General features: G+C 37.5%; 1 protein-coding gene across 1 annotated transcript in view; it reads right to left on the bottom strand.

Annotated features, from left to right (window-relative positions):
- Nucleotides 1-27,526, bottom strand: part of ABI3BP (ABI family member 3 binding protein) — a 159,309-nt gene that overhangs the window by 63,879 nt on the left and 67,904 nt on the right. Inside the window, 15 exon segments of the mRNA XM_061453908.1 lie at nt 2,278-2,358; nt 2,847-2,912; nt 4,041-4,115; nt 4,661-4,735; nt 6,623-6,697; nt 9,481-9,546; nt 9,936-10,001; nt 11,104-11,166; nt 11,584-11,649; nt 14,573-14,659; nt 20,590-20,655; nt 21,045-21,110; nt 22,213-22,280; nt 25,760-25,822; nt 26,987-27,065. Of these exon segments, the coding sequence (XP_061309892.1) occupies nt 2,278-2,358; nt 2,847-2,912; nt 4,041-4,115; nt 4,661-4,735; nt 6,623-6,697; nt 9,481-9,546; nt 9,936-10,001; nt 11,104-11,166; nt 11,584-11,649; nt 14,573-14,659; nt 20,590-20,655; nt 21,045-21,110; nt 22,213-22,280; nt 25,760-25,822; nt 26,987-27,065 (1,062 nt within the window).

The raw sequence follows: 27,526 nt of genomic DNA on the forward strand, positions 1-27,526 counted from the left end.
CCTAGACTTTGAAGGGCAGAAAATAGTAAGACAGACATGCACCAAGTTATCAATCAGGGTTTTCATAGGCTGAGAATGTATGGTTCTCTGGTATGACTGTATTTCTGAAGATGCATGTTCAGAAGTCCCTCCAGGACCTTCATAGTCCTAGTAAGGGAGAGAAGATTGTAAAAGGAAAAACTACATATATGCACCTATCTATCTAACATTATGCTCTCCTTAGTACTGTGCTAAGACTGTGGAAGTTTACAGTCATTAGTAAGTCAGTGATCAAGTATAAATTTGGCACATATTTTTCATTATTTAGATTCGCTGTTAAGGAAAGGTGACACTTGGAGTATTGTGTGCAGTTCTGGGGTCCTCAACATAAAAAGGACATGGAACTGTTGGAACAAGTCCAGAGAAGGGCCACGAGGATGATCAGGGGACTGGAGCACCTCCCGAATGAAGACAGGCTGAGGAATTTGGGGCTGTTCAGCCTGGAGAAGAGAAGGCTGCGTGGAGACCTCATAGCAGCCTTCGAGTATCTGAAGGGGGCCTATAGGGATGCTGGGGAAGGACTCTTCATTAGGGACTGTAGTGATAGGACAAGGGGTAACGGGTTAAAACTTAAACAGGGGAAATTTAGATTGGATGTAAGGAGGAAATTCTTTCCTGTAAGGGTGGTGAGGCACTGGAATAGGTTGCCCAGGGAGGTTGTGAATGCTCCATCCCTGGCAGTGGTCAAGACCAGGTTGGACGAGGCCTTAGGTGATATGATTTAGCGTAAGGTGTCCCTGCCCACGGCAGGGGGGTTGTAACTAGATGATCTTAAGGTTGTTTCCAACCCTAACGATTCTATGATTCTATGATTCTATGATACAAGTTTAGAATTTAAACTGATCTCCCAAGTGGCCCTGAAATACAGAGGAGATCCTTGCTCTTTGACCATTTTGCCACCTATCCAAAAGCAAGGTTATCCCCATCCACTGCATATTTTGTGCCTCAGTAATTTCTGAACAAGAATATAATAATTTTTCCAACCAAAAAAATGCCAAATTCACAAATATTACAGGAAGATCATTACAAGCTTAATTATGATTAAAAAGTGTTTCTTATTATTCCATCTGACCAACCAGTGAAACCACTAATAGGGAAAGAACAAACAAGAGGCATCTGTACAAATACAGAATCATGCCACCTCCTACATAGAAACTCTTTATATAGTCATTCAGTGTGGTAACATCAACATACAGTGTTTATCTTGGCAGTTCAAGGCTGTAAAACAATTTTATACAACAGTTTCCAAATGAGGGTTTTTTTTTGTTTTTTTCTTTTTCTCTGCTGTTTCAGAAAACAACATGCAGGATTTGAATCTATATTCAGACATAGATATCTACAGCACAGTAATTATTCTAGTAATACAATACTGGATTTCCTACAATAAAATTTCGTAGGAACTGTAATCACCATGAAAAACTAATTTTACACACTATTTTGAGACTGTTCCAGGTCATAAGAACCATTTAGTTACAAGCTCCACAAGGAGTTATTTGGTCTGAAGAGAGTAATTCTTTTTATGCACAAAAAAATCTTCAAAGATAATCTGGAAAGAATTTACGAATATTGCCTGATCCCTTCCAGGATTAAGTAATACATTCTTACGATTATGCATTTTTAAGATTTCTAGTTTCATTATAGACCTTGTAGTGCTAGAAATATTTTTGTAACTGCATTCACTTGTTCCTCAGGTCCAGAAAGTGCTGGGCGTCCTTTCTCTCAGATACACATCACAAATCAAACTCAACCCCAGTGCAAAGGTGCAATTTCATTTGCTTTCATAAAATATGCCTTTACTAAATTCCAGAGCAGAAATTACTCACTCTTATTTTCACTGTTTCAGGTATGTCTACATATGCATTAATGATCACTGAATCAGTACAAATCTTATTGATTTAGTAAGGTGCTACAACCATCAACAAAGCAGGAGAATTTGCATTTTGTGGCATCTGTGCTGCACTAAGTTGGAAAACTTGTTATTTTGTAATGAAAAGCAGGAAAACAATTTGTTTCAATGCCAGGCCATGTGACTTGGGGATTTGGGCTGTAAAAGTTAAAATCTTTCTGGCTGTGCTTCAGAATTTTTTGGTTCAATACAAAAATAATACTCTTCAAGGAGCACAGTTCCCTCGGTGCTCATCTTTCTGATGGCTAATGCTGAGTTTCACAGAGAATAAAATTAAACGGAGGTATCTTATTTAAGTGATATAACAAATATTTGTTATGGAAGTCAGGTACCAGGTTTAGTTCGTGGCTTCTTGGGTCTGCCAGATGGTCTACATTTAGATACAGACGGTTTGAGTTTTGCTTCTTTTGGAGCTGAAAGAAATACACTGGATTACAACATTATCCTTTCTACTGTATCACATGAAAATCACATTCTTCATGGCTGAAATGAAGCAACAGAGGGCTACTGGGAACAAATGCAAATGGTGAAATCAGACTTGCTAAGAAGGCTTCTCAAAAATCTTCCTAAGACTTCACTACCAAACAGCAAAACCCCTGCTTGTTCTTTGCTGTAGTAGTCAGTAATAAAATTTAAAATACACAATTGTAGCTTTCAATCACGTCAAAATGTTCCTCTCACTAAGTTAGCAATTCATTATTGCAAGACACCTAACAGGTAAAATAATAATGCTGTTTATTCTTTTGAACTCCAGGTTGATTTTAAGCATTCGAAAGACATATGTAGAAAAGTAAGCAAAAACATCCTGTATTTTCAACACTGTAAAGAAATTACTGGTAGTTAGATGGAAAAACATGGACTGCAAAGAAGAGTGGCCAACAGCTATGAAACCATGTATTACCTAGTGATGTTTTTGGTTTTTCAACAGTCTGAGAAGCTTTAGGCTCCAAAAGTGACAGTTTAGGGGCTAGAAAAGAAAAATTCATGTATGATCAAACAATCAGTAGCCTTATCAGCAGTAAACTTTAGCATTACAAGGGTTCAGGGTATGTGTTTTTAAACCAGCTAGATAAGCATGCAACTACTTCCTGCTCTTACACATAATACTCTTTACTCCTTTTAGGTTTGTTTCCTATGAAATTACACACTGTATGCTTGTGGTTAAGTGTGAGAGTCTGCTTCTGAGGCTTCTTCCCCATATTTACATCCTCAGGGCATTTTCAATCCATTGTTTGATTCAGTCAACAGACAAGGGCTCTGACTGAAGAAAAGACTGCAGTCTATAAGAAATACCAGAGAATCTATACCAAAGAGGAAACCTCTACATGCCAAAATCTTGCTGAGATGAGAACAGAAATATTTTAGTATTGGTCTAGTAATGTACACCATAATATTTATTGATCCAGTACCTGAATCACTAAAGACACAAATTCAGCTCCCTTTAACCCCCAAAAGAAGAAAATTAGTAGAGATACCTATTGTTTGATCAAAAAGCAGAAAAGGAAAAAAATGCATGACATGTTGATAACGTTCCCATGGTCAAAGAATGAATTGCATGTATATGAAATTTTCCCCTTCCCCTATAAGAAAGCTCTCCTATCTCCACTAAAATGGCAATCCTTTCAATTGAGTTCCCTGCAGGAGGACTAACTGATCATGAGTAGTACTTTACTTCAATCAACAAACTTTTGCAACTAGTAAAGGTGCCATCTTTGCCATAGTATGCCTGTGTGAAAGGGCAAGATGGGGACTAGCAAAAGAGATGATAGAAATAATAATCACATATATTTTTTTATATATGTGACATAAAAAAATACTTCTGTGACACCCAGAAGTAGTTTTTTTTCCCTTCAAGTCCTTTTAGAAGGTTAAAAACTAGAGAACTTATTTATATTTTTATCATTGGAACCAAACGAGTAGAAGTGATGAGCTTGACTCTCATTCCTCCTGTCAGACAACATCAAATGACTGATTTTAGAATGCTGAGTTAGTCAAGATGCACAGATCCTGGCCCTTTTAGGAAGTTCTATTTAGATTATTTGTAGTGAATATATCTCTCTGCATACTAACTTACAAAAATAGTGCGCAAAATTACCAGGTTTCACATGCTGCACTTCTGGGGTAGCAGATGGCTTCAGTTTAGAAGGAATAAGCGGTATTTCTTTTGGAGCTGAAAGAAAGAGCTCAGATGGCAATCAAGAATTGTTTAACAAGGGTTTTCCACAACAAACACCACATGCCTTAAGTTTATACTGAAGAAAAGACCACTTAGTATGGAAAGTCAAAGACACCTGATTAAATCAGTGCGGAATGGAGATGATATTGAAATGCCATGCACTGATCAGAAATAGATCCTATGTCTCCAAAACAATGAAACTTTCCACAGTGAAAGCTCTACATATCCCAGACAAAGACAGCACATGCGTGTGCATGAATGTAAAAGGGATAGACAGAACATTTAATAACAGGACGATGGTGTTTTTCATGCAAGAGGCAAGTTTTACTTCTCTGAGGACAGTAAAACCATCCTGAACTATGTTTTCATTCAGAGATATGTCAAGAACAAGTCTAATGACAATGGAAGAACAAAACTCTATAACCAGGAAGAAGAATAATTATGCATGTGAAATGATATACTAGAAGAAATGCTTTCATATGGATGAAATGCTCAAAACAAAGACAGAGCTTTTCACTAGGTGAAAACAACAAGATTACCTAATGTTACCCTTGGCCATTGAAAAGGATGAGAAGTTTTAGGTGTGAAAGATTCCAGAATGGATTCACTTGTTGCTGTCGGAGAAAATGGTAACAGTCATAAGAGAGCAATGAGGTCATAGCGGAAATTCTTCTTTCATAAGCAAAACCAAATTTGTTTCTATAAGAACAACAAATACTTCAACTATGTTTGGACACATCATTTTAGTATGCATTTGACAGAAATTCTGTCTTTTGAACACCACAGAGCTTCCGTGACTATAAATCATCGTATTTGTGAAGCGTAGAAATACTGGATGTTCATTTCCTCCTGCCCTCAGTGCAACTGGTCTAGATCTGAACCACTGCCAAGTAAGATTTTAAGTTGAGCATCTGAAAATTTTGAGGTTTCGTCCGCCACTTAAGGGAGATGGTATGGTGTAAATTGTAGGAATTTAATAAAGAGGACATGTTGAACAATCAATTATCAGATATTAAAAGCAAACAGAATCTGGAGTAGAAAGCTGACAAGCGATATAACTGTGGTTTCAGTCCAAAAGCATTGAGTGTCTGTAACTGTTAACCAATTTCATGCTTCATATCCTTTCAATATCCAATTTCACTCCTTCATATTTATAAGAAGGCTACAGCAGTAGAATGCAGCCTACAGCACACACAGAAGTATTTTCATCAGCATAACTGGACAAAAAATACTGTTTCTTTAATTATCTGTGGCATAGTTTTCAAAATACTGAAGGAGAACTATGTGACTATGAGTTACCATATGCATCGTAAGTGTTAAAAAGCACCAATTTTAAACCACTAACAGAAATCTAAATTCAAATTTCAGGTGTTAGGGTCTTATCCAAATGTGCACTGAAAGCGAGGATTATCAGTGAACTCACTTCAGTGAGTTTAAGAGCATGGTTTGAGCTACTGAATTAAGAACAAGCTAGAGATTATTGTACCTTGTCTAGCATCTGCTATTTCAAGCTTACTAGGTGTCACATGGCTTGAAAGAACAGCTGAATGCCATTGAAAGCTATAAAAATCCCAGGTTACAGTACCTGTGATTACTAGTTCTACACACAGGTTCTTCAGTTTAGAAAAAAAGTAAAATATTACAGGTTATAACATATTTAAATTTGCAGTGAAGAGGTCAACCCACAGTAAGCATGTCTTACCTTGACAATGGAGCAGTACTGTTTAGAGGGGGAGCTGACAAATAGAAGTGTAACCCAATCAAAGCTAGAAATACTTTAGATAGCATGGTCCACATAGTTTAAAGCTTAAGCGCAGAAAAAATAAAGGTAAAAGAACAAAAGTACTTCTAACACCATGCCTGTAAGAATGAAGTGCTCCAAAAAAGGCAGAAAAAAACCCCAACCCTACAAAACTAAAAAGCACTGCAAATATATTTCTGTAAAAAAGACTGCCTTAATTCTCCTCAGTACTTTGCTTTCTGTTAAGATTTGTTAGTGAATTTTAATTTATGAGTACATACACACATAGAAAACAATGGTAAAATAAAGAAAACCAAACTCCACTGCACAGTAAGAAATACTAAGAAGCTTACTATGCTGACATAAATAACAGTATACAAATGTGTATATCCATCAGAGTGTAACAATTAAGCTTGAAAGAAAAAAAAACAAGTAATTTTAAGATTTGTATCACACTTAAGGCATAATAATAATTAGGAAAAAAAAATTACTTCATTTAAGTATTCTCAGAATAGCCCTAGTAGCATTCTGAGAGACAAATGTAAGATCAGAAACACTATCAGATGAGTTTCTCAGCAGTAAACACAAGTTATCATGTAAAAAAGGGTACTTTTTCTATACTGATGGTCATGACTCAAGCAGAAAACTAGTATGGCAGATGATCAAAATATCTGGGATGAACAGAATTACCAAAATTACTATCAAAAGATAGTGGTTTAACTGAAGTGGTTTAACTGAAAAGCTAATACATTACTATTACCCGTAGTTGTTGTTAGCACATGAGGTGTTCTGGAAAGTGGAGACACACATTTTTCCAGGTCAGCTGAACTTGTAACTGCAGAAAAAGGTAAATAACCTTGAGAGATAGATTCATATTGGTGCAGACACAGGGGGGAGGAGGGGTACCAGGTGCGGGGGAGGAGGGCGAAAGCTGGAGGAGAGATCAGAAAAAGATTGCTTTACATTGATGTGCAAGATGGCAACACCACTATACTACAGTTTCAGAAGATTTCCAACTTGAAAATAAATGAACAAACCCCTAAAGTTTTGAAAAAGTCACACGTCCCTAACAGACACAACAGGACTCCCAATTGATCTGTGTATGTCTAACATCAAAAACACTGCGATTTGACTTCACCTGAAAAAGAGACCTACATATTTATATTACATGCAAATATGAATTTCTACAACCAGCTATTCCTAATACCAACACTTTGCTTGTTTCAGCTGAACAGATATTAGTAGTTTGAGTTAGAGGTTTTACTATATTACTACACATTATGTCATTAAAAATAAATTGTGGTATTTTATATAATAGACATAACATAAATTGACATAGATTTTGTAACATAGTGAAGAGCTAGGAAGTGACACAGAAAATTCAAAACAATACTACTGAAACATTGACTGTCAGGTTTAGGATAATTTTCCTTCACGTATTTTGCACATTAAAATCTTGGCTGTGAATACAAATTTAATCTTAGATATATATGAACCCAGTAAGAAAAGTTCCAAGGTGAAATAATAACATAACTTGGACAAAAATCTTAGTAACAGAGAAAACTGCAAAGTAAAGTGCATAGTATGACTAACAAGATATTTCCCAGGGTAAAACGTCCCAGTCAAGAGTATGTTTTCATAACTGATAATGACACTATATAACTGGTGGACCTTATAGCTGAAAGATTAAAACCACCCAAACCAATATTGATTCCTGTGGGTTTCATATTTGATCCTATGACACAGAATATCATCATGTAGCTATATAGCCTAACTACCAACACTGCAGACAACACCAAGCAACCAGAGCAAACAGCATGTAACTGTAACATCCTTGACACACAAACAAATTCTAAGCTATGGAAGAAACAAATACAATTTTCCAGACTCTATTTTTGATATTTCTGCAGATGCAGGCATTTGGGATGGGAAAGTAATATGATCAGAGTCCAGTGAAGCTGGAAAACAAAACAAAACAAAGAACTGTTTTCGGCAGCATCTGAACCTACAGACTGAACTAATTTCAGGCCACTACTAAGGAACTAGGGACTTGAGTCAGGAAAAAATCTCTGGTGCAGATAGAATGGATTTTCTAATGTCAATGTGCAAAGATGCACTGGTGATTTAAATGATAAAGAAGCTGTTGCAAGAAACATGAAGAGATAATCAAAGACATAAGACACCATAATGAAAAAATATGAAAAAAGAACATAAAAAGTAACTAAAAAAAGGGGGGAAATGCAAAGAAAGATTGCTTATGCCTTGCAGCACAAGATGTTACATAAAAAACATAGTTTGAAAACATTATTTAAAAATAGAAATAACAGAGATGTACAATTTCTGAACACAGAAAATATTCTCTTGCAGAAGAGAAGGCAGAAGGATCATAAAAGGATTAATATATGTAAAGAACCCCAGCATCATGGGAAAAGACCCTAAAGTACATGACATACAGATAACAAAAATATAATATTTTTCCAGTGCCATAAAAACACCCTTCAGAATCAGTTTCTGCTTCTTAGGTGGAGACACCAAGAAACACTGACAGCACATCTCTACGATCCAACTGTGTCTCAGTGGGAAGGATACATTAATAAAGAAGGATACATTAATACAGTTCATTACAATACTAACTTGCACTTGACTTCAAGTCTGGGGACTTACCAGCCTGCCCATATCATGCTTTTATTACCTCATGGGCCAAAAATTACTGCCAAGCCGCATAACTGGTCTTGCACACCTGCCAGTGTGAAAGCAGCTATCGCCACGAGCATCTCCACCCATTGCCATCAACTGCCATAGCCAATGCTTAAGTAAATACAGCTTTTCTGTGAACAGCAGTTTCAACCATACACTTATGCTTCACCCTTACACAGGCCAAAGAAAAACAATGGTTTGGCTAAAAGCACAGCAATAGCTCCTGAGAGAGCACTTCCCATCTGCACTGTGACCAGTTCTGCAAGAAATGCAGCATGGCCAGGCACCAAAGGCTGCCGGTGTTTCAGAGAAACATGCTGTGATTCACCAGAAGCTGAAAAGAGGCATCGTCCTTACAACCTTACATCCCTGATGTGACCCCAAAACCAGCAGTAGAGCAGAGCGCTCCCACTCCCAGGTACTGGCAACATAAAGGTGTGGGCAGATGACAATGGGCTGCCTTCAAAGTCAGCAGTGAAGCAACCAGTGGCTGCACCCTTGGACCTGCAAACACTGGTGGGCAGCTGAACCACAGAGCTGTCCTCTTGTGCCAACCCAGATCAGCACAGCCAGGATTTGCACCTTAAGAACGCTGTCGTATTTGAATGTGTCAGAGAAAGGAAGGTCTGCTACCAAAACAAATGAAGCAGGGCAATGGCAGACAAAGGCAAGGTGCAGTAATGTGTTCTCTACGCAAGCTGCCATTCAGTCCCCACAGAAAATGCTTGTCAGAAATGGAGAAGCGTGGGATGAAACAACAGAATCACAGAACAAGTGAGGTGAGCGCTTTGGCAAGCCAAGCTGCACCAAGTCTTCGTACTCTCCATGGAAGATGAGACGGATGCCAGGTGTTTTGAGGTGGGAGGCATGATAGGAAGAGACAAAGGGGAAAATGGAAAAAGAAGGGGGTTTGCTAGTTACCCATCACAGTTGGATGCGTTGTCAAGGAGGAAGGAGTGGTGGACTTCAGCCTGGGTCTTCGAGTAGCTAAGATCAAACACAGAAACCACCTTCAGGTCCTCACACAGGATGCTGTTGCATGGTTGGTATCAAGACAGAGCTATAAACAAGGAAATGCGGACCTGCTTGGAGCAGGCTTCCATGTCACGGCATCACTCCTGTAGTGTGCATGATGCCATGTTTCAACTGGCATAGGTAGCCTGAGGCAACAGAGTAAACCTAGAAGTGGAATCTCAGAAAAAGCAGCAGAAAAGCTTACAGGTGGAGCAATTTCTAATCAGGAGCCATAAAGGAACAACCGCATCATTGACCCACTCTTTTGGACACCAAAAAATCTGAACTGGCTCACTGCTGCAGAGAAAAGCATTGCCAAAGTAATCAGCGGAGGAAAGGAACCACTGACACTGACTATTTACCCTTCACAGTCCGTGTGGTTTTCAATGAAGCAGACGAGGTGGATTTCAGCTCCGGTCTCTGGGTTGCTGCAGTCAGACACAGAAACGACCTTGAGACACTCACACGGTTTTGCCACAGCAGCACAAGCAGCACTAGTTCACAGCACCCCAAAGGTCCATATTTAGGTTAACACACCCCTTCTCCTTGGAGTACCTTGTGACTCAGTGATCAAATCAGCAGGTAATTGTCTTGCTGTGGTTGCAACTAGCACAATACTGTTAAACTCAGTAGCTAAATGACTCTCCATCATCAGAAAAATGTCTAAATGTCTACTTTACCAACACACGTCTGACACTTTCCCAAAAGATGTTACAAGACCAGTTGTTGCAGACTGAACGTGGAGCAAAGAGACCTACTTTTGGACTCAGAATTCAAGATGACACGTCATGCGTTCATCTCAAATGCAAGGAAATACGAATTCTAAATTCTTCCATATTCCAGCTCTAAAGAATAAAATGCACATTATCATTTGAACACTCAGTCATAACTCCAGCTCTCTTTGAAGCTCAATAACTTCACCACAATTTTTTTCCTTACTGTTCTTGTCACTAATATTATTATTTTTTCAAAGAACAGACTGTGTAAGTCCTCACCATTCCCCTGAAAGGCTTCATCTTTCCCCATGTCATATAAAAGTTCCCATTCTTTCTTTAGGTTAGTCACTGAATCATAGAATCAGCTATGTTGGAAAAGACCTCTAAGATCATCAGGTCCAAAAATAACATGCCTATTCATCAAGCTTGAACTTCATTGTGGAATGAAACAGGGAAAAATTGTTTATGTCCTATAAGTAAACTATGAGACAGCTATACCACATCAATAGCAAGACTAAGAGGTAATAACACTATGCTGCTTATACATTGGAATTTTTCATTCTAGAAAGAATTTTCAAAATAAAAACTACATCTACAGACACACAGGAATTTAATGACAAATACTTTTCCCCCTCTGTCCCTGCAAAAAGTGATGGAAAAAAGCATAGGTTCAAACATCAGACTCACATCATTAGCATGTCAAGTGTTTTCACAAGCCAAAGTGCATTAACAAACCTAGTATTGCTCAAAGCAGATGAAAGTTTTGTCAAGTGATAGCAGGGGAAAAGAAACAAATATGAAATACCATATTTACCCTCCAATGTTCTTTGACTTGCAAGGTAAAGAGAGGTAGATTTCAGCTTTGGTCTCTGGGTAACTAAGATTAAACCAGAAAACTGCCTTCAGATATTACAGATGAACATTCCTTTTTCAAAGCAGTGTCAGTACAGAGTTTTAAATGAACGAAGCCCATATTCCATTCAGCTTTTACATAAATATCTGCATTCATTACAGCATTATTCTTTTTTTAAATGAGGGTGACCTAGCTGAGTTAGTGTAGAATACAGACAGTTAGCCTTTTAGTGAACTAGACCTATAAAACAGAAGATTACAGAGGGGGATTGAGAAGCTTAACAGTTATCTCATTGTCATTATTTATAGAAATGACTGACCACTAACACATTTGGCATTGCCACTAAAAGGGGGAAAAGGAAAATTCAAAAGTTATTGATTAAAATAATGCTTTTCATATATAAGTATTGCCAAAAAGAAATCATGCTGGAATATTGTTTACCCTTTACTGTCTTCCTGGTTTCCAGTGAAGAAAAAGATGTGGGCTCCAGTACTGGTCTTGGAAGAGCTAAGGTTAGAGACGGAAACTATCTTGAGATGTTACAGCAGTCTCTCTATAACAGCATCACTTTAATCGCATCCAGAAAAATCAGTATTTAAATTGTGGCTTATCAAGTATACTTTTCCTACCAAATAAATCATACAGCAATTTTTTGTCACTCCCTATAACCAAAAACCCCAACCACTAGTTGAACACTGTTCCTAGAAGACAATAATGGCAGTCATGATGTTCCAGAGCTGCATTTTAACTGCAGTAAATAACAGATCCACCAACTAATTTTCAGGCATCAAATATTTTCAAACTATTAATTGAGAAGTGGTCAACAAATATGTAACCAGAATCCCTGCCTGCTTCAAAGATACGGGCAAGTTTTTGAAATGACCACCTTATTTTAAATCTGAAAAAAACCCTAACCCCAAACTAAAACCCAGCAATTAACTAGCTCTGATTACTATACTTTTCACTATCCTAAAAAATCTGAACTTTGAGGTTAAAGTAACATATGCCTGGAAGAAACAATAGCTTCTCTGCAGAAAGATGCATACAGATGAACTTTAGGATTTTCATCAAGAGCTGAGCCAAATACTAGAAGAAATACTTGTTCCTTCTTAACCAAAATCTGTATGCATCTTTAATGGAACAACAGGAAAATGATCTTTTTACATGTTGGTATGAAATACTGGTCTTTTAGCACTTTGTACCAAAAATCCTTTATAGCTTCTGACCAAGGAGCGGTAGACACGAAGTAGTTCTTTAACAGGCTTGCCATTTAGACTCAGAAGCAAATGTGTTAACAGAAGAAAAAAAGCAAGCAAGTGGCAATGTGATGAAAACTAAAATGTAATCCCACATTGCTCACCCATCAATTTTTGTCTATAGTTTCCAAAAGGATGAAATGTAGACTTGAAGACTAATCATTGTGTAGCTAAATTATAATATGAAAGTCATAATGAAATAAGCAGTCTCTGCATAAGTGATAACACTGTGGTTTTAAAAGAAAAAAGTAAGTCTCGGTTGAAAGTGGTTTTCATTACTTGAATAACCACATCAGTTTTTTAGGTTCTGTAGAGCACAATATTAATCAGTCTTCAAGAGGCAGAGTTCAAACAGGCTTGAAGAACTTTTGCAAGTAAACATTTGCTAGAAACAGTGAACAAATGACCAACTAAACAATAGATTCTTAAGGGAGATCATTAAGTTCATTCAAGGACCCACTCCAGGGGAAATAACATATAAGCAAGTATTTCATTGCAGGCTTCACTGGGTGGCTGAGCAGCCTCACCCTCCTTTAGTTGAAAGGTTCTTCTATTTGCTCTCTTTTCTTCCTTCCCCTTCCTTCCTCCCTAACATGCACATGCAAAACTAAATCCCAGAATTCCTTAGGTTATTCCAAGGAAGTCCTTTAAGTACAAACAACATAACATTCTAATGGTTCCCATCTCACACATACGTTAATTAAACATTATTGTCATATCTAATTACATTTTTAACTCTCCTTCAAATCTGGGACTTATTTTTGCATGTTTACTTTGAATTCCAGACTAGATCACACACTATTTTCTCAATTCTCCCAAACACTGAAAGTGTTGGGAAACTGATCCCTCTGGTTTGAAAAGAGAGCAGTGTAACTTTCTTTATTGGCAAAGCATGAGAATGAATAATTGAACTTGGATGTGCTATTATACAAATACATAGAAAACCATCACCGAAACTTTCTGTTAAGGCACTTGATTGTAAGTTATTGATCAGTATGAAAGATGCATAATCATAAATACTTACTAAAAACTCTGAAGAATAAATGCATAAAACTTCAAACATCTCCATTTATTGAATTTAAGAATATTTACTTGAATCGAAAAGCTTTGCCATTAACCCACAACTATAGGCAGTTGGACAGTTACTTAAAGTTTCCTGCAAAATACCCCTTTAGCCCACTTTTTACTGCAAAGGAGCTCTAGCAGCAACTTGAAACAGACTTTGGATGGAATTATTATTGAAAAGAAATTAAATATTTCTTCATATAGAGTCAGTAAAAGCAGATCTGTAAGCACTAATAAAATTGTATTTGTTCAGTGTCATTTTATAAGACATTGGTAAATTTTAGCTTATTTTCTGAAGACAGGAAGAAGAATAATACTAAAGAATAAATGTTGGCAAGGAAGAACAAGAAAATTATATAATTTAGATTATGATATATCAATAAGTGTAATTTAAATGTAAAAAAATACCATCTTCCAACCAGTTTAATTTTACTGGAGTCTGATATAACAGGTATCAAAAGTGTGTTTGAAAAGCATCTCGTCTACCATAGATGCACCAGCTCAAGATCAAGTCGCAAATATTTTCCTTAATTGCAATGCTGTGCAGTTTAGTTTAAATATGTGCACACATGTGATAAGCAAGCTTTTATTTCTTTTAGTCTTGGACATATGCTGTTGCATTTACTGGCAGCAAAATGTCTACCTTAAATAACTGCTTTAAATATATTCAAATGAAAGGACTTAAGGGTGCATTTTCCAGTATTTTGAAGCCTACATATTCACTGTTACTGATCCTGTTATTTCTATGGGACATACTCAACACTATCAACCATTAGAACAGTTTCATTGAGGGGTTTAAACAAAACTTATATTAGCTTTCACTCTCACCCATATGCAGTATTGCAACGTAAAAAATGAGAACACTACTAGATTTAATAAGACACATCAAAGCCTATTATCATCAAGGACAGCAATATAGACTTGTAAATGTATTAAGAATGATGACCAAAATTAGAAGAGAGTATTTAGTCTGGTATTCAAGAGAGCAAATTAATTATGACAGTTCTGTAATTATTCTGATTAATTTCAAACTTAACTAACAATATACCATAAGTAAGATGAAATCTCTGTGAGAATTTCTATTTTAAAATAACATTTTCAAGTATTACCAGGTACAACTGGTGGCATTTCTTGGATGCTAGATGTTTCAGCTCTTGAAGAAATGGGTTGCTTTTCATCAAAAGCTGAAAGTAAACCTGGAGTTAAAATGTGAACTGACTTCAGAGCCACAGGATTTTGACAGCAGCTGTTGGAGAGTTCAAGACAACACCTATGTGAGATCAAGCAAGATGTCAGCAGCTTTAAGGATGAGCTGTGAAATGCGGTGTCAAATAAACAACATAAACACTGAAACTGGTGTGAAATGAAGTAGGGTCAATTCTTCTATCTCATGCTAGGTAGAATTCTCAATGTTTTGGGAGGGGAGTTTGGTTGTTTTTTTGTGTGTTTATTTGGGTTTTGGTTTGTTTTTTTTAAGTACTTATGCTTAGAAAAAAAAATGCAACTACCAGAAGAAAATTAAAGGCAACATATGTTAGCAGAGGTCTTTTTGTAGACTATTTAGTCAGTGTGGTTAGTTATTTTTCAGCTTTGATTAGACAGAAATGGCCAAGTTGTGGATGGACAGACAAACAAGACTAACATCAAGTAGTTTTCAAAGCAACGTACCTGAATGAATCTTAGCATTATCCACAGCTAATGGAAGTGATGGCAAGGGATGGAAAAGCTAATGGAATTACATGCTATTTACCCATCATGCTCCCTCTGGTTTCCACGGAGGGATGAGATGTGAATTTCAGGCCTGGTCCCTGAGTAGCTAAGATCAAATAAGAAAACAATCTTGAAACAATGAGTGAGATTGGTCTTTAGATAAGATAACCTTTGGCCCTTTATTGACAGGTCCAAAAGATCTAAATTTATATTAGATTTCTTGTATAGATAACTCTAACAGATATTTGTAGTAGCCTGCTCCATTCTTTGTCTTAGGGGTTGGTGGTTTTGGGGTTTCTTTGGATACATGACAACTAATTTTGCCACATTTACTACAAGGCCAGCTGGCTGCATGTGATTTCAGAATTCTGTTCAATAGCAGCAGCTGCCAGGAACCCCCTTGCCCCCACACTCTAGTTTACATGTTCCAGATAAGTCTTTTAAATAAGGAGCTGCAAATGTTTAATGCTGTTTTGATACAGCATATGCCTTCACATTATAAATTAGGCATAAGTTATGAATCAGGGCTTACTTCAACCTGAACCTCACCCCCCCACCCCCCCCCCCACCCCCCCCACCCCCCCTTTATGCACATGAAGTTGGAAATTGTATACATCCAGCATGGACAAAAGCCTGTACATGACTTCTTTAGGCAAAGAGACAGAGTAAATTAACAGCTCAAATAAAAAGAAGCATTGTTTTTCTGCACACAAAAGCCCACTATTTGACATCAAAGGTAGAAACTTTATAATTTAGTTTCTAAACACATTTGATACAATGTGGGATTACACATTAAATCCAGCTGGCCTGCATTTTGGAAAGTCATGTGGGAAGAGTTCACTGTGTTAAAAAAAAGCAGGTGGTATCAACCTAAAAGAATATCACAGAATAAGTGAAACAGCGTAACTGAGGAGGGCATCAAGCATGTTGGATGCTGAAGAGAGTTCCATCAAATGAACATTTACAGTGCAAAAACTTGAAACAGTATGAACTTGTATTAAAATTTTCAGCTTTAGAAAGACATGATTCCATTCACACAAAGACAGAAAATACATCAGAATCACAAAAAACTTGATCACACTATATATGTGTTCTGTAAAACATGAAGTGTTGAGATGCTTTAGAATTTTTCCTAAAGTCTGAAACAAAAGAGGCTGAAGAGTAAGTTTTCACAACCAGAAGTCATTAAAAGAAAATATATTGGTGTTTGTCTGAGAAATTATCATATTAGACATCCAGAAAACATAATAATTTACCAAGTTCCACTTTACTTGGTTGCAAAGGTATTTGAACAGTTATTGTAAAAAAAACCCTAACCAAACAAATACCATGTTCAGCTTGAACCTGTCAAATCACCCTTTATCACAATAATTATTTATGTAATCATAATTTTGAAGTATAGGATTTTAGGGAAATTACACTACACAAATAGGGTATTATGAGTGAAATAGTACTGTCATTTATTTATTTGAATAAAGTACCACCATTTATTTATTTGAATAACTACCCACTGATGGCTGCTGGTAGTTACATTTAATTCAGGGAATCTGTTGATATGGCACTTTTGCAAAATCATAGACTCATAGAATCATAGAATTGTTAGGGTTGGAAATCAGGATAAATGACTTGGGGCAGGGCTAAATATTGATGTAAATCAGTAATTATATTATGAGTAAATTCACATTGAAGCAAATTACACATAAACAATTATAATCTGAGTCATCTCTTAAAACTTTCAGAAAAATCATAATTTGTGTATAATATAGAATTACAAAAAAAAAAAAAAGCTATAATACTCCATTATTCTGTCATGAGAATCCTAAAAGCCAACTGTTTCAATGTTGTAATCCCAAATGCAGCAATGTATCACCTTCCTCCTGTAATAATATTAACCCCAAGGTAAAGAAATGTAAATTAACAATACAACCAAAAGCAGGACATTCCTTGTGAGAATTCCTAACACTAATAAAATTACATTTTCAAGAAACATCATTACCAGATTTTGTTGATAGCATTTCTGGGATAGCAAATGTTGTGGTTCTTGAAGAAATAAGCTGTGTTTCATCAGAAGCTGAAAAAAGAATCTGAGTTTTAAAACTTGCAGCGGCATCAAAGCCACTAAAATACTATGCAGAAGCTGTTCTGTAAAAAGAAACGATACAAATAAAAATCCAGACAGAAAATGGATTAAGAGTCAGCTGTAGGATGATTGATAGAACAGCAAACAAACTGACATCTCCTATGGCATGGATACAACACGAGTTTGATCAGAGTGGTATTCTCGCAGCTGTTACATTTCCAAGACACAGAATTTGTATCTTTTGGAAGATCTTGGGTAGAGAAAATTTCAAATATGAACTAAATCTACGTAAGTTGCCTACAGTAATACAAGAGTATGTTCCTCAGTTAGTCAGAGTAGAGTGTTTTCAACTTCCTTAATAAAAAGAAATAATTGACATGAAAGTACTGCAAAAGAAACTCAAGAGACACATTTTGCTTAAAGATAATGACTTCTGGTCTTACCTCACTGCCACAAAGCTACTTTGGTATAAACAGGATTACTGACAAAGACCACCCTTTGGTGGAAAATGGTTTAAAAATAACTTGATGTTTTTATGACAATATTTTAATGAAAATAAACACAACAAAATTCAGATTCTATCAGATAACTAAGACCACCATTAGAAAAATTATGCAGCCAGCATGAAAGAAACATGCTCTGTTTCTACAGGCAGTGGTATATAAAAAACTGGAGTAGGTGCTCTTGATGTTAAGAATCTATGTGGCCTCATTTTTACGTCAAGAGAGTTATTGATGTGGTAGTTCTGAGAGAACATGCCATAGAGAGCAGTAGTGCCACACTGACTAGCTGCTAAAAGTTTTCCATATAGTGAAGATGTTTTGACTGAAATGACCTTGGACAAAATTAAGTTCTCAGCTCTAAAAGGATACAAAAATATTGCATTCATACAGAGGCAGGATAAATGTTAGTACCAACCATGGAGTATTAACACAGCTGGGTCATGTTTGTGTTCAGTATGAATACTGCGATAGACAAAAGCTAAGACTTTACTAAATTTATTTGTGATGAGAAATAAAAGGACCACTGACCAAAGTTTAACAAGTAAGACTAGGGAAAACATGCATAGTGTATATATGCATGTTGTAATGAGGTGTTCTCCAGATGACAAAAAACATTAATGATCATTTACCCAATTACACTTCAATGTTGTCAGGTGTAATAGGTTTGAAAGGTGCTTGAATATTTACTGTAATAGAGACATATTTTCATCTGTTAGGATTTTAGATCACATCGCCTTTCACAAATACGTTGCTAACAAATTCACTTTTTCTGTAGCTGTGTTTCCTAATTCGCACTTAAGCAATACAGGACCACATGCAAGAAGATATCCATTAAGGAAGTTTTGGACTTATTAAAATAAAAAAACATCAGCACTGAGATGGTATGTACAACTTGAAAGGACCAAAAAATAAACATCTATTTTATACCAAAGAATTCAAGGTCTGATAAACCACTGCTTTGTGCCTTCGGCAGCTACTCAGCCCTGCACACAGTGAATAACCAACCAAACTGATTTCAGAGGAATTTATCCACGTATTCTACTAATAATACATCAACAAAATAAGAGTACGAAAGTGCAAGTGAGTTTAAAACCCAGGCTGGAAATAATATTACATTATTTACAGTATTATTCTAGTTTGAACATTCTGATCAGCGAAGTATAGACTTGCTATTCTTGAAGTTATTTTGCAGTTTATACCTTAAGTGTGCACTTTTTAACATGCACACTTAAATGATGAACCATCACAACATGACATCATCTGCAACCATAGACTTGAAGGTTAAGTGTCTGAAGAGTAAAGAACTGAAAAAACATAAAAACATATTCTGCAAAATTTTATAAAAAGAGGTTAATGTACAAAGATGTGTAAACACACACATATGATGCACAAAATGAAATAGAATGTCATGAGTAGAATGGAAAAACCTTTTGACAGTTAATAGGAATGTAGGACTGAAAATGCGCAAAACCACTGCATAAAGGGAGGCAAAGGGAAAGCAAATTTTCTAGATGATGATACTGAAACAATTCCAATTATAAAACCTGGCACAATTAAAACAATATAGAAAGGGATCCAGACATCACCAGAGAGCAAAGGGGAAGGCAATACCCTTACACCAGTAACTTTATGAGTTTTATTATAATAACAAGTGTCCAATTTCTCCACCATGAAAACAAGAAAGTTAAGAAAAGTCCCTTAAGTGATGCAAAGCAAGGAATGTAACTTCCCTGGAAAACACCATGAAACATGTGACACATCTAAGATGATAGGAAAGGAAATCAAGCATCTACAGACAGACGCGTCACAATAACATTGCAAGAAACTCAATATTCATTGCAATTTTAACTTGCATCCAATTTTAAGTCTGGGGGCTTACCAGCCTGCCCATATCATGCTTTTATTACCTCATGGGCCAAAAATTACTGCCAAGCCGCATAACTGGTCTTGCACACCTGCCAGTGTGAAAGCAGCTATCGCCACGAGCATCTCCACCCATTGCCATCAACTGCCATAGCCAATGCTTAAGTAAATACAGCTTTTCTGTGAACAGCAGTTTCAACCATACACTTATGCTTCACCCTTACACAGGCCAAAGAAAAACAATGGTTTGGCTAAAAGCACAGCAATAGCTCCTGAGAGAGCACTTCCCATCTGCACTGTGACCAGTTCTGCAAGAAATGCAGCATGGCCAGGCACCAAAGGCTGCCGGTGTTTCAGAGAAACATGCTGTGATTCACCAGAAGCTGAAAAGAGGCATCGTCCTTACAACCTTACATCCCTGATGTGACCCCAAAACCAGCAGTAGAGCAGAGCGCTCCCACTCCCAGGTACTGGCAACATAAAGGTGTGGGCAGATGACAATGGGCTGCCTTCAAAGTCAGCAGTGAAGCAACCAGTGGCTGCACCCTTGGACCTGCAAACACTGGTGGGCAGCTGAACCACAGAGCTGTCCTCTTGTGCCAACCCAGATCAGCACAGCCAGGATTTGCACCTTAAGAACGCTGTCGTATTTGAATGTGTCAGAGAAAGGAAGGTCTGCTACCAAAACAAATGAAGCAGGGCAATGGCAGACAAAGGCAAGGTGCAGTAATGTGTTCTCTACGCAAGCTGCCATTCAGTCCCCACAGAAAATGCTTGTCAGAAATGGAGAAGCGTGGGATGAAACAACAGAATCACAGAACAAGTGAGGTGAGCGCTTTGGCAAGCCAAGCTGCACCAAGTCTTCGTACTCTCCATGGAAGATGAGACGGATGCCAGGTGTTTTGAGGTGGGAGGCATGATAGGAAGAGACAAAGGGGAAAATGGAAAAAGAAGGGGGTTTGCTAGTTACCCATCACAGTTGGATGCGTTGTCAAGGAGGAAGGAGTGGTGGACTTCAGCCTGGGTCTTCGAGTAGCTAAGATCAAACACAGAAACCACCTTCAGGTCCTCACACAGGATGCTGTTGCATGGTTGGTATCAAGACAGAGCTATAAACAAGGAAATGCGGACCTGCTTGGAGCAGGCTTCCATGTCACGGCATCACTCCTGTAGTGTGCATGATGCCATGTTTCAACTGGCATAGGTAGCCTGAGGCAACAGAGTAAACCTAGAAGTGGAATCTCAGAAAAAGCAGCAGAAAAGCTTACAGGTGGAGCAATTTCTAATCAGGAGCCATAAAGGAACAACCGCATCATTGACCCACTCTTTTGGACACCAAAAAATCTGAACTGGCTCACTGCTGCAGAGAAAAGCATTGCCAAAGTAATCAGCGGAGGAAAGGAACCACTGACACTGACTATTTACCCTTCACAGTCCGTGTGGTTTTCAATGAAGCAGACGAGGTGGATTTCAGCTCCGGTCTCTGGGTTGCTGCAGTCAGACACAGAAACGACCTTGAGACACTCACACGGTTTTGCCACAGCAGCACAAGCAGCACTAGTTCACAGCACCCCAAAGGTCCATATTTAGGTTAACACACCCCTTCTCCTTGGAGTACCTTGTGACTCAGTGATCAAATCAGCAGGTAATTGTCTTGCTGTGGTTGCAACTAGCACAATACTGTTAAACTCAGTAGCTAAATGACTCTCCATCATCAGAAAAATGTCTAAATGTCTACTTTACCAACACACGTCTGACACTTTCCCAAAAGATGTTACAAGACCAGTTGTTGCAGACTGAACGTGGAGCAAAGAGACCTACTTTTGGACTCAGAATTCAAGATGACACGTCATGCGTTCATCTCAAATGCAAGGAAATACGAATTCTAAATTCTTCCATATTCCAGCTCTAAAGAATAAAATGCACATTATCATTTGAACACTCAGTCATAACTCCAGCTCTCTTTGAAGCTCAATAACTTCACCACAATTTTTTTCCTTACTGTTCTTGTCACTAATATTATTATTTTTTCAAAGAACAGACTGTGTAAGTCCTCACCATTCCCCTGAAAGGCTTCATCTTTCCCCATGTCATATAAAAGTTCCCATTCTTTCTTTAGGTTAGTCACTGAATCATAGAATCAGCTATGTTGGAAAAGACCTCTAAGATCATCAGGTCCAAAAATAACATGCCTATTCATCAAGCTTGAACTTCATTGTGGAATGAAACAGGGAAAAATTGTTTATGTCCTATAAGTAAACTATGAGACAGCTATACCACATCAATAGCAAGACTAAGAGGTAATAACACTATGCTGCTTATACATTGGAATTTTTCATTCTAGAAAGAATTTTCAAAATAAAAACTACATCTACAGACACACAGGAATTTAATGACAAATACTTTTCCCCCTCTGTCCCTGCAAAAAGTGATGGAAAAAAGCATAGGTTCAAACATCAGACTCACATCATTAGCATGTCAAGTGTTTTCACAAGCCAAAGTGCATTAACAAACCTAGTATTGCTCAAAGCAGATGAAAGTTTTGTCAAGTGATAGCAGGGGAAAAGAAACAAATATGAAATACCATATTTACCCTCCAATGTTCTTTGACTTGCAAGGTAAAGAGAGGTAGATTTCAGCTTTGGTCTCTGGGTAACTAAGATTAAACCAGAAAACTGCCTTCAGATATTACAGATGAACATTCCTTTTTCAAAGCAGTGTCAGTACAGAGTTTTAAATGAACGAAGCCCATATTCCATTCAGCTTTTACATAAATATCTGCATTCATTACAGCATTATTCTTTTTTTAAATGAGGGTGACCTAGCTGAGTTAGTGTAGAATACAGACAGTTAGCCTTTTAGTGAACTAGACCTATAAAACAGAAGATTACAGAGGGGGATTGAGAAGCTTAACAGTTATCTCATTGTCATTATTTATAGAAATGACTGACCACTAACACATTTGGCATTGCCACTAAAAGGGGGAAAAGGAAAATTCAAAAGTTATTGATTAAAATAATGCTTTTCATATATAAGTATTGCCAAAAAGAAATCATGCTGGAATATTGTTTACCCTTTACTGTCTTCCTGGTTTCCAGTGAAGAAAAAGATGTGGGCTCCAGTACTGGTCTTGGAAGAGCTAAGGTTAGAGACGGAAACTATCTTGAGATGTTACAGCAGTCTCTCTATAACAGCATCACTTTAATCGCATCCAGAAAAATCAGTATTTAAATTGTGGCTTATCAAGTATACTTTTCCTACCAAATAAATCATACAGCAATTTTTTGTCACTCCCTATAACCAAAAACCCCAACCACTAGTTGAACACTGTTCCTAGAAGACAATAATGGCAGTCATGATGTTCCAGAGCTGCATTTTAACTGCAGTAAATAACAGATCCACCAACTAATTTTCAGGCATCAAATATTTTCAAACTATTAATTGAGAAGTGGTCAACAAATATGTAACCAGAATCCCTGCCTGCTTCAAAGATACGGGCAAGTTTTTGAAATGACCACCTTATTTTATTTTTCTGATCTCTTCTACATTACCCTCTTCTAGCAACATTTAATGATTCACTAACCAAATCAATAACTGCCATTTCCTGTGATTAAAAATTCATGAGGTATTCTTAAGAACAGCAGCTAAATCTGTTTCCACCTATGGAGAAGCTTTTGTATCCAATATAAAAGAACCTGATATGCATAAAAGTAGCAGATTTGACATGTTAGCACTTAACCACTTCGAATAACAGGCCTCCATAAACATACAATCCTTCATGAAAAAAAAACCAACAACCCCACAAGACAATCTGTCCTATTGCTTACAAACATAAGAAAAAAAAAATCTTATCATTCCAGCATTTCATTCTCAGTATCTCAAATGTTGTAGCAGATGTAACTGCTATCTCTTCAGTTACGCTTTTATACAGAGCAACTTAGAGTAAACTCTCCGTTTAGGAAAGCATCACTGTGACTTTGAGAGACCGACTAGATGTCAGAACTACAGTGAAGAGAGATATCATTACCAGCTGAGATTGGTGACATTTCTGGCATGCTAGATGTTGTGGATTTTGAAGAAAAAGCCTTCCTTTCACCTAAATCCAAAAGGAATCTTGTATTAAAAGGCTTAATTGCCTCAGATCTACTATGGATAGCACAGGACTCAGCAGACAAATGCTGCATTGGTAAAACTGAAGTACAGGGAAATTTGCTTGCAAATCAGCTAGGCATTACTGGTCTTATGAACCGTTAGGGGGTGTGGACTCAACGTGGAAACCATGTGACTGAATTATTCAAACTAAAGAGGATCATAGAATGGTTACAGTTGGAAGGGACCATAAAGATCATCTAGTTCCAACCCCCCTGTCATGAGCAGAGACACCTTTCACTAGACCAGGCTGCTCCAAGCCCCATCCAACCTGGCCTTGAACATTGCCAGCGATAGGTCAGCCACAACTTCTCTGGGCAACCTGTTTCAGTGCCTCACCAACCCTCACAGTGAAGAACTTCTTCCTAATATCTAACATAGGAAAAATATCTTATTACTAGGAAAGAAATCTTATCACTACTTACTTATTTTAACATAATAAGAATTATAAGTTGTAAGAAAACACCTTTTGATCCAGAAAACAGTCAGTGGGTCAGCCAATGTAAAAGCTAGTCAAAACAACCTTTTCACAAGATTACACAAAACCAACCTGTTGAGTGCTTAATTCCCTCTCACAGTTAAGTTCTCCCAGCATAAAAAATACCCCAACTAAACCAAACAACAACCCCCCTTCCCCCACCCCCCCCAAAGAAAACCAAACCCAAACCCCAAACTGAGAAAGGCAGGTACATGGCTGGGAACCTCAATAATGAGAAAACCAAACCCAAGAAACTAAAGGGAACCCACATCTATGACCCCAGTCTTCCATCTACAAAGATGAAGGATGAGTGCAGATGAGATCCTGGTTAGTGGCAGCAGTAAGTGGGGAGGAGGCCCAGTTAGAATTTCTAAGGCCCGGTTAGAATTACTAAGGCCCAGCTAGAATTAAACTTTGCTAGGGATGTGAAAGATAACAGGAAGGGGGGGTTGGAACTAAATGATCTTAAGGTCCTTTCCAACCCTAGCTATTCTATGATTCTATGAATTACATTGCAAATAAAAGACAGACTAAGGACAATGTGGGCCCCCTCCGGAAGCTATAGAGAGAACTGGCTACCCTGGATTTGGAGAAGGCTGAGGTTCCTAATGACTTCTTTGCCTCAGTCTTTACTGGCAAAGGCTCTGACCACACCACCCAGGTCTTGGAAGGGAGATGAAGGGACTGTGAGAATGAAGACCCTAGGCCCACTGTAGAAGAGCATCAGGCTCGAGACCATCTTAAGAACCTGAACATGCACAAGTCCATGGGACCTGGTGAAATCCATCCACGGGTCCTGAAGGAGCTGGCAAATGAAGTTGCTAAGCCGCTGGCCATCATATTTGAAAAATCATGGCAGTCAGGTGAAGTTCCCAACAACTGGAAAAAGGGAAATATAACCCCCATTTTCAAGAAGGGAAAAATGGATGACCTGGGGAATTACAGACCAGTCAGTCTCACCTCTGTGCCTGGCAAAATCTTGGAGCAGATTCTCCTGGATGGCATGCTAAGGCACATGAAAATCAACAAGGTGCTTGGTGACAGCCAGCATGGCTTCACTATCTGAAGGAGGACTATAAGGATGCTGGGGAGGGACTATTCATTAGGGACTGTAGTGACAGGTAATGGGTTAAAACTTAAACAGGGGAAGTTTAGATTGAATATAAGGAAGAAGTTCTTTACTGTAAGGGTGGTGAGGCAGTGGAATGAGTTGCTCAAGGAAGTTGTGAATGCTCCATCCCTGGTGGTGTTCAAGGCCAGGCTGGACAGAGCCTTGGGTAACATGGTTTAGTGTGAGGTGTCCCCACCCATGGCAGGGGGTTGGAACTAGATAATCTTAACGTCCTTTCCAACCATAACTAATCTATAATTCAATGAATTAGTGGGATGGTGATAACTAAAGCAACACAAAGCTTCCAAAACCAGCAGCAAGGATAAAAAAAAGGGGGGGGAGGGAAGGGGGGGAGAAAAAAATTTGCAACTAAATAAAGTCATCTTATCAATTTTATCCAGTGCTGTTTCTAATAAGTGAGGTTCTGTAGTAATTTTGGGCATGGATATTTCCAACTCAGTATATCTCCAGCTGCAGGGTGTGAAAAGGGGTAAGTAAATACCCCTGAGAAATAACTTTATGTAAATAAATTCAGAAGGAAGATGAGAAATTTTACCCTTGACTGCTCTGCAGAGTATTTTTAAAAATTGCTGTTTATTTATTTATGAACTCAAACTTCTTTTTCCAAGTATTTTCAATACCTTCACTAACTAGTTAGCTGAAGATAATAGTCTAGTTTTTGCAAGTGTGCAAATGTTCACAAAAATTTTGATAAACAATGCATATATAGTTTTACATGTACTTAAATAGCACCTGAAAAAACAGCTGTACAACTTACTGTACCACTTAAAACACATCTTTCCAGGAAGTTAAGAATTCTTCAAAAAATTTAGGAAAAAAATGTGATCTGGGGAGGTTAAAGTCTCTTGGTACCACTTCATTAACTCAACTCTCAATTTCTGTCCCAGGTATCCCATGTAACAAAATGAACGAAGTTGATTTGAAAATCATTGCCTGGGAATAAGATGCAGTGTAGCAGGTTTGAACTCTTGAAAACTGTACTGCAATGCCAAGAACCAGTAGGTTATACAGCAGAGGACTTAATAAACTATAGTTGCATTACTCAGAGTAAAGTGTTGGGCAAGGAACTGCTTTCCTTCCCCCTTCACCACCTCCTACCCCTTCCTCATTACCCTCATCTCTTCTGCACATACTTGTTCATATTCAAGCTTAAAAAAATTAAGCATCCTCACATCTCAAAGGTTACAGAAAAAAACAACTACCTATCTCCAAAGCTGAAATCTAAAGTATACCTTAGTCAGAAAAGGTCTGGACTGAGATATGTTTACTTTCTTATTTCAAGACAATACATCAGAAAAATCACAGCAAAAATGTGTATGGGCATTGAAAAACAGACAGAAAGAAGGAGAATGAAAACAATTTCATCAGTAAAAAAACTGTAACCGTCTTAAGCTTTGAAAATTTTAAATCTTTTCCTGACACATCCATTTTATCAATACTATAGTCTTTGTTTAAACTTGTTCTGTGAGGATGCTGTTACAGGACTTGAAAAACTAACACATGGGGCAACACACATTGCAAGCAAGAAGGAATAACTGTCTGAAATCATAAACATGGAAGTAGCACCAACCAACCAAACAGAAGGGTATGTTTCTGAAATAATAGCACTATAATTTACCAGTGCCTCGTATTTCTGAAGCTGTAAAAGTTTGGGGAGTAGAAGTAACATGAAGAAAGTCACGTGAAGCTGGAAAACAAAACCAAAAATAATGTTGTATCGTTTTGAAGTGGTAAGAACCATCATCCAACAGCACCATATTATTTTATGAGCTGAAGAAACTTCTAGGTAATATTTAGCACATTGTGTTCTGCAGAAAAATAAGACTCTGAAATGTACAATAACCAAGTAAGTATGACTTGAAAAAAGTTCCAAAACCATACATAAATGCACAGATACATAAGGCAACGAATTACCAAACTGTCAGCAGAATCACACAAAAAGAAGCTGAACTATAGAGTTAAAAAGAAAAATATAAAGCTGCTCAAAAAAGAACAAATTACAAAAAATAGTAGCAAATTGGGACTGCATGGAATTTTTTTCTAGAATTCCAAGAATCAAGAAGGAAGACATATTGGTGCTGAAACTGGGAAAGGATGACAAAGCAGGAACTGTACCAAATGAAACATACAATATGTCTGTTGTCAAAC

Source organism: Pezoporus flaviventris, unplaced genomic scaffold, assembly GCF_033815535.1.
Source record: "Pezoporus flaviventris isolate CSIRO_AGI_PZ_B2104156 unplaced genomic scaffold, CSIRO_AGI_Pfla_v1 ptg000015l, whole genome shotgun sequence".
Classification (NCBI taxonomy): domain Eukaryota; kingdom Metazoa; phylum Chordata; class Aves; order Psittaciformes; family Psittacidae; genus Pezoporus; species Pezoporus flaviventris.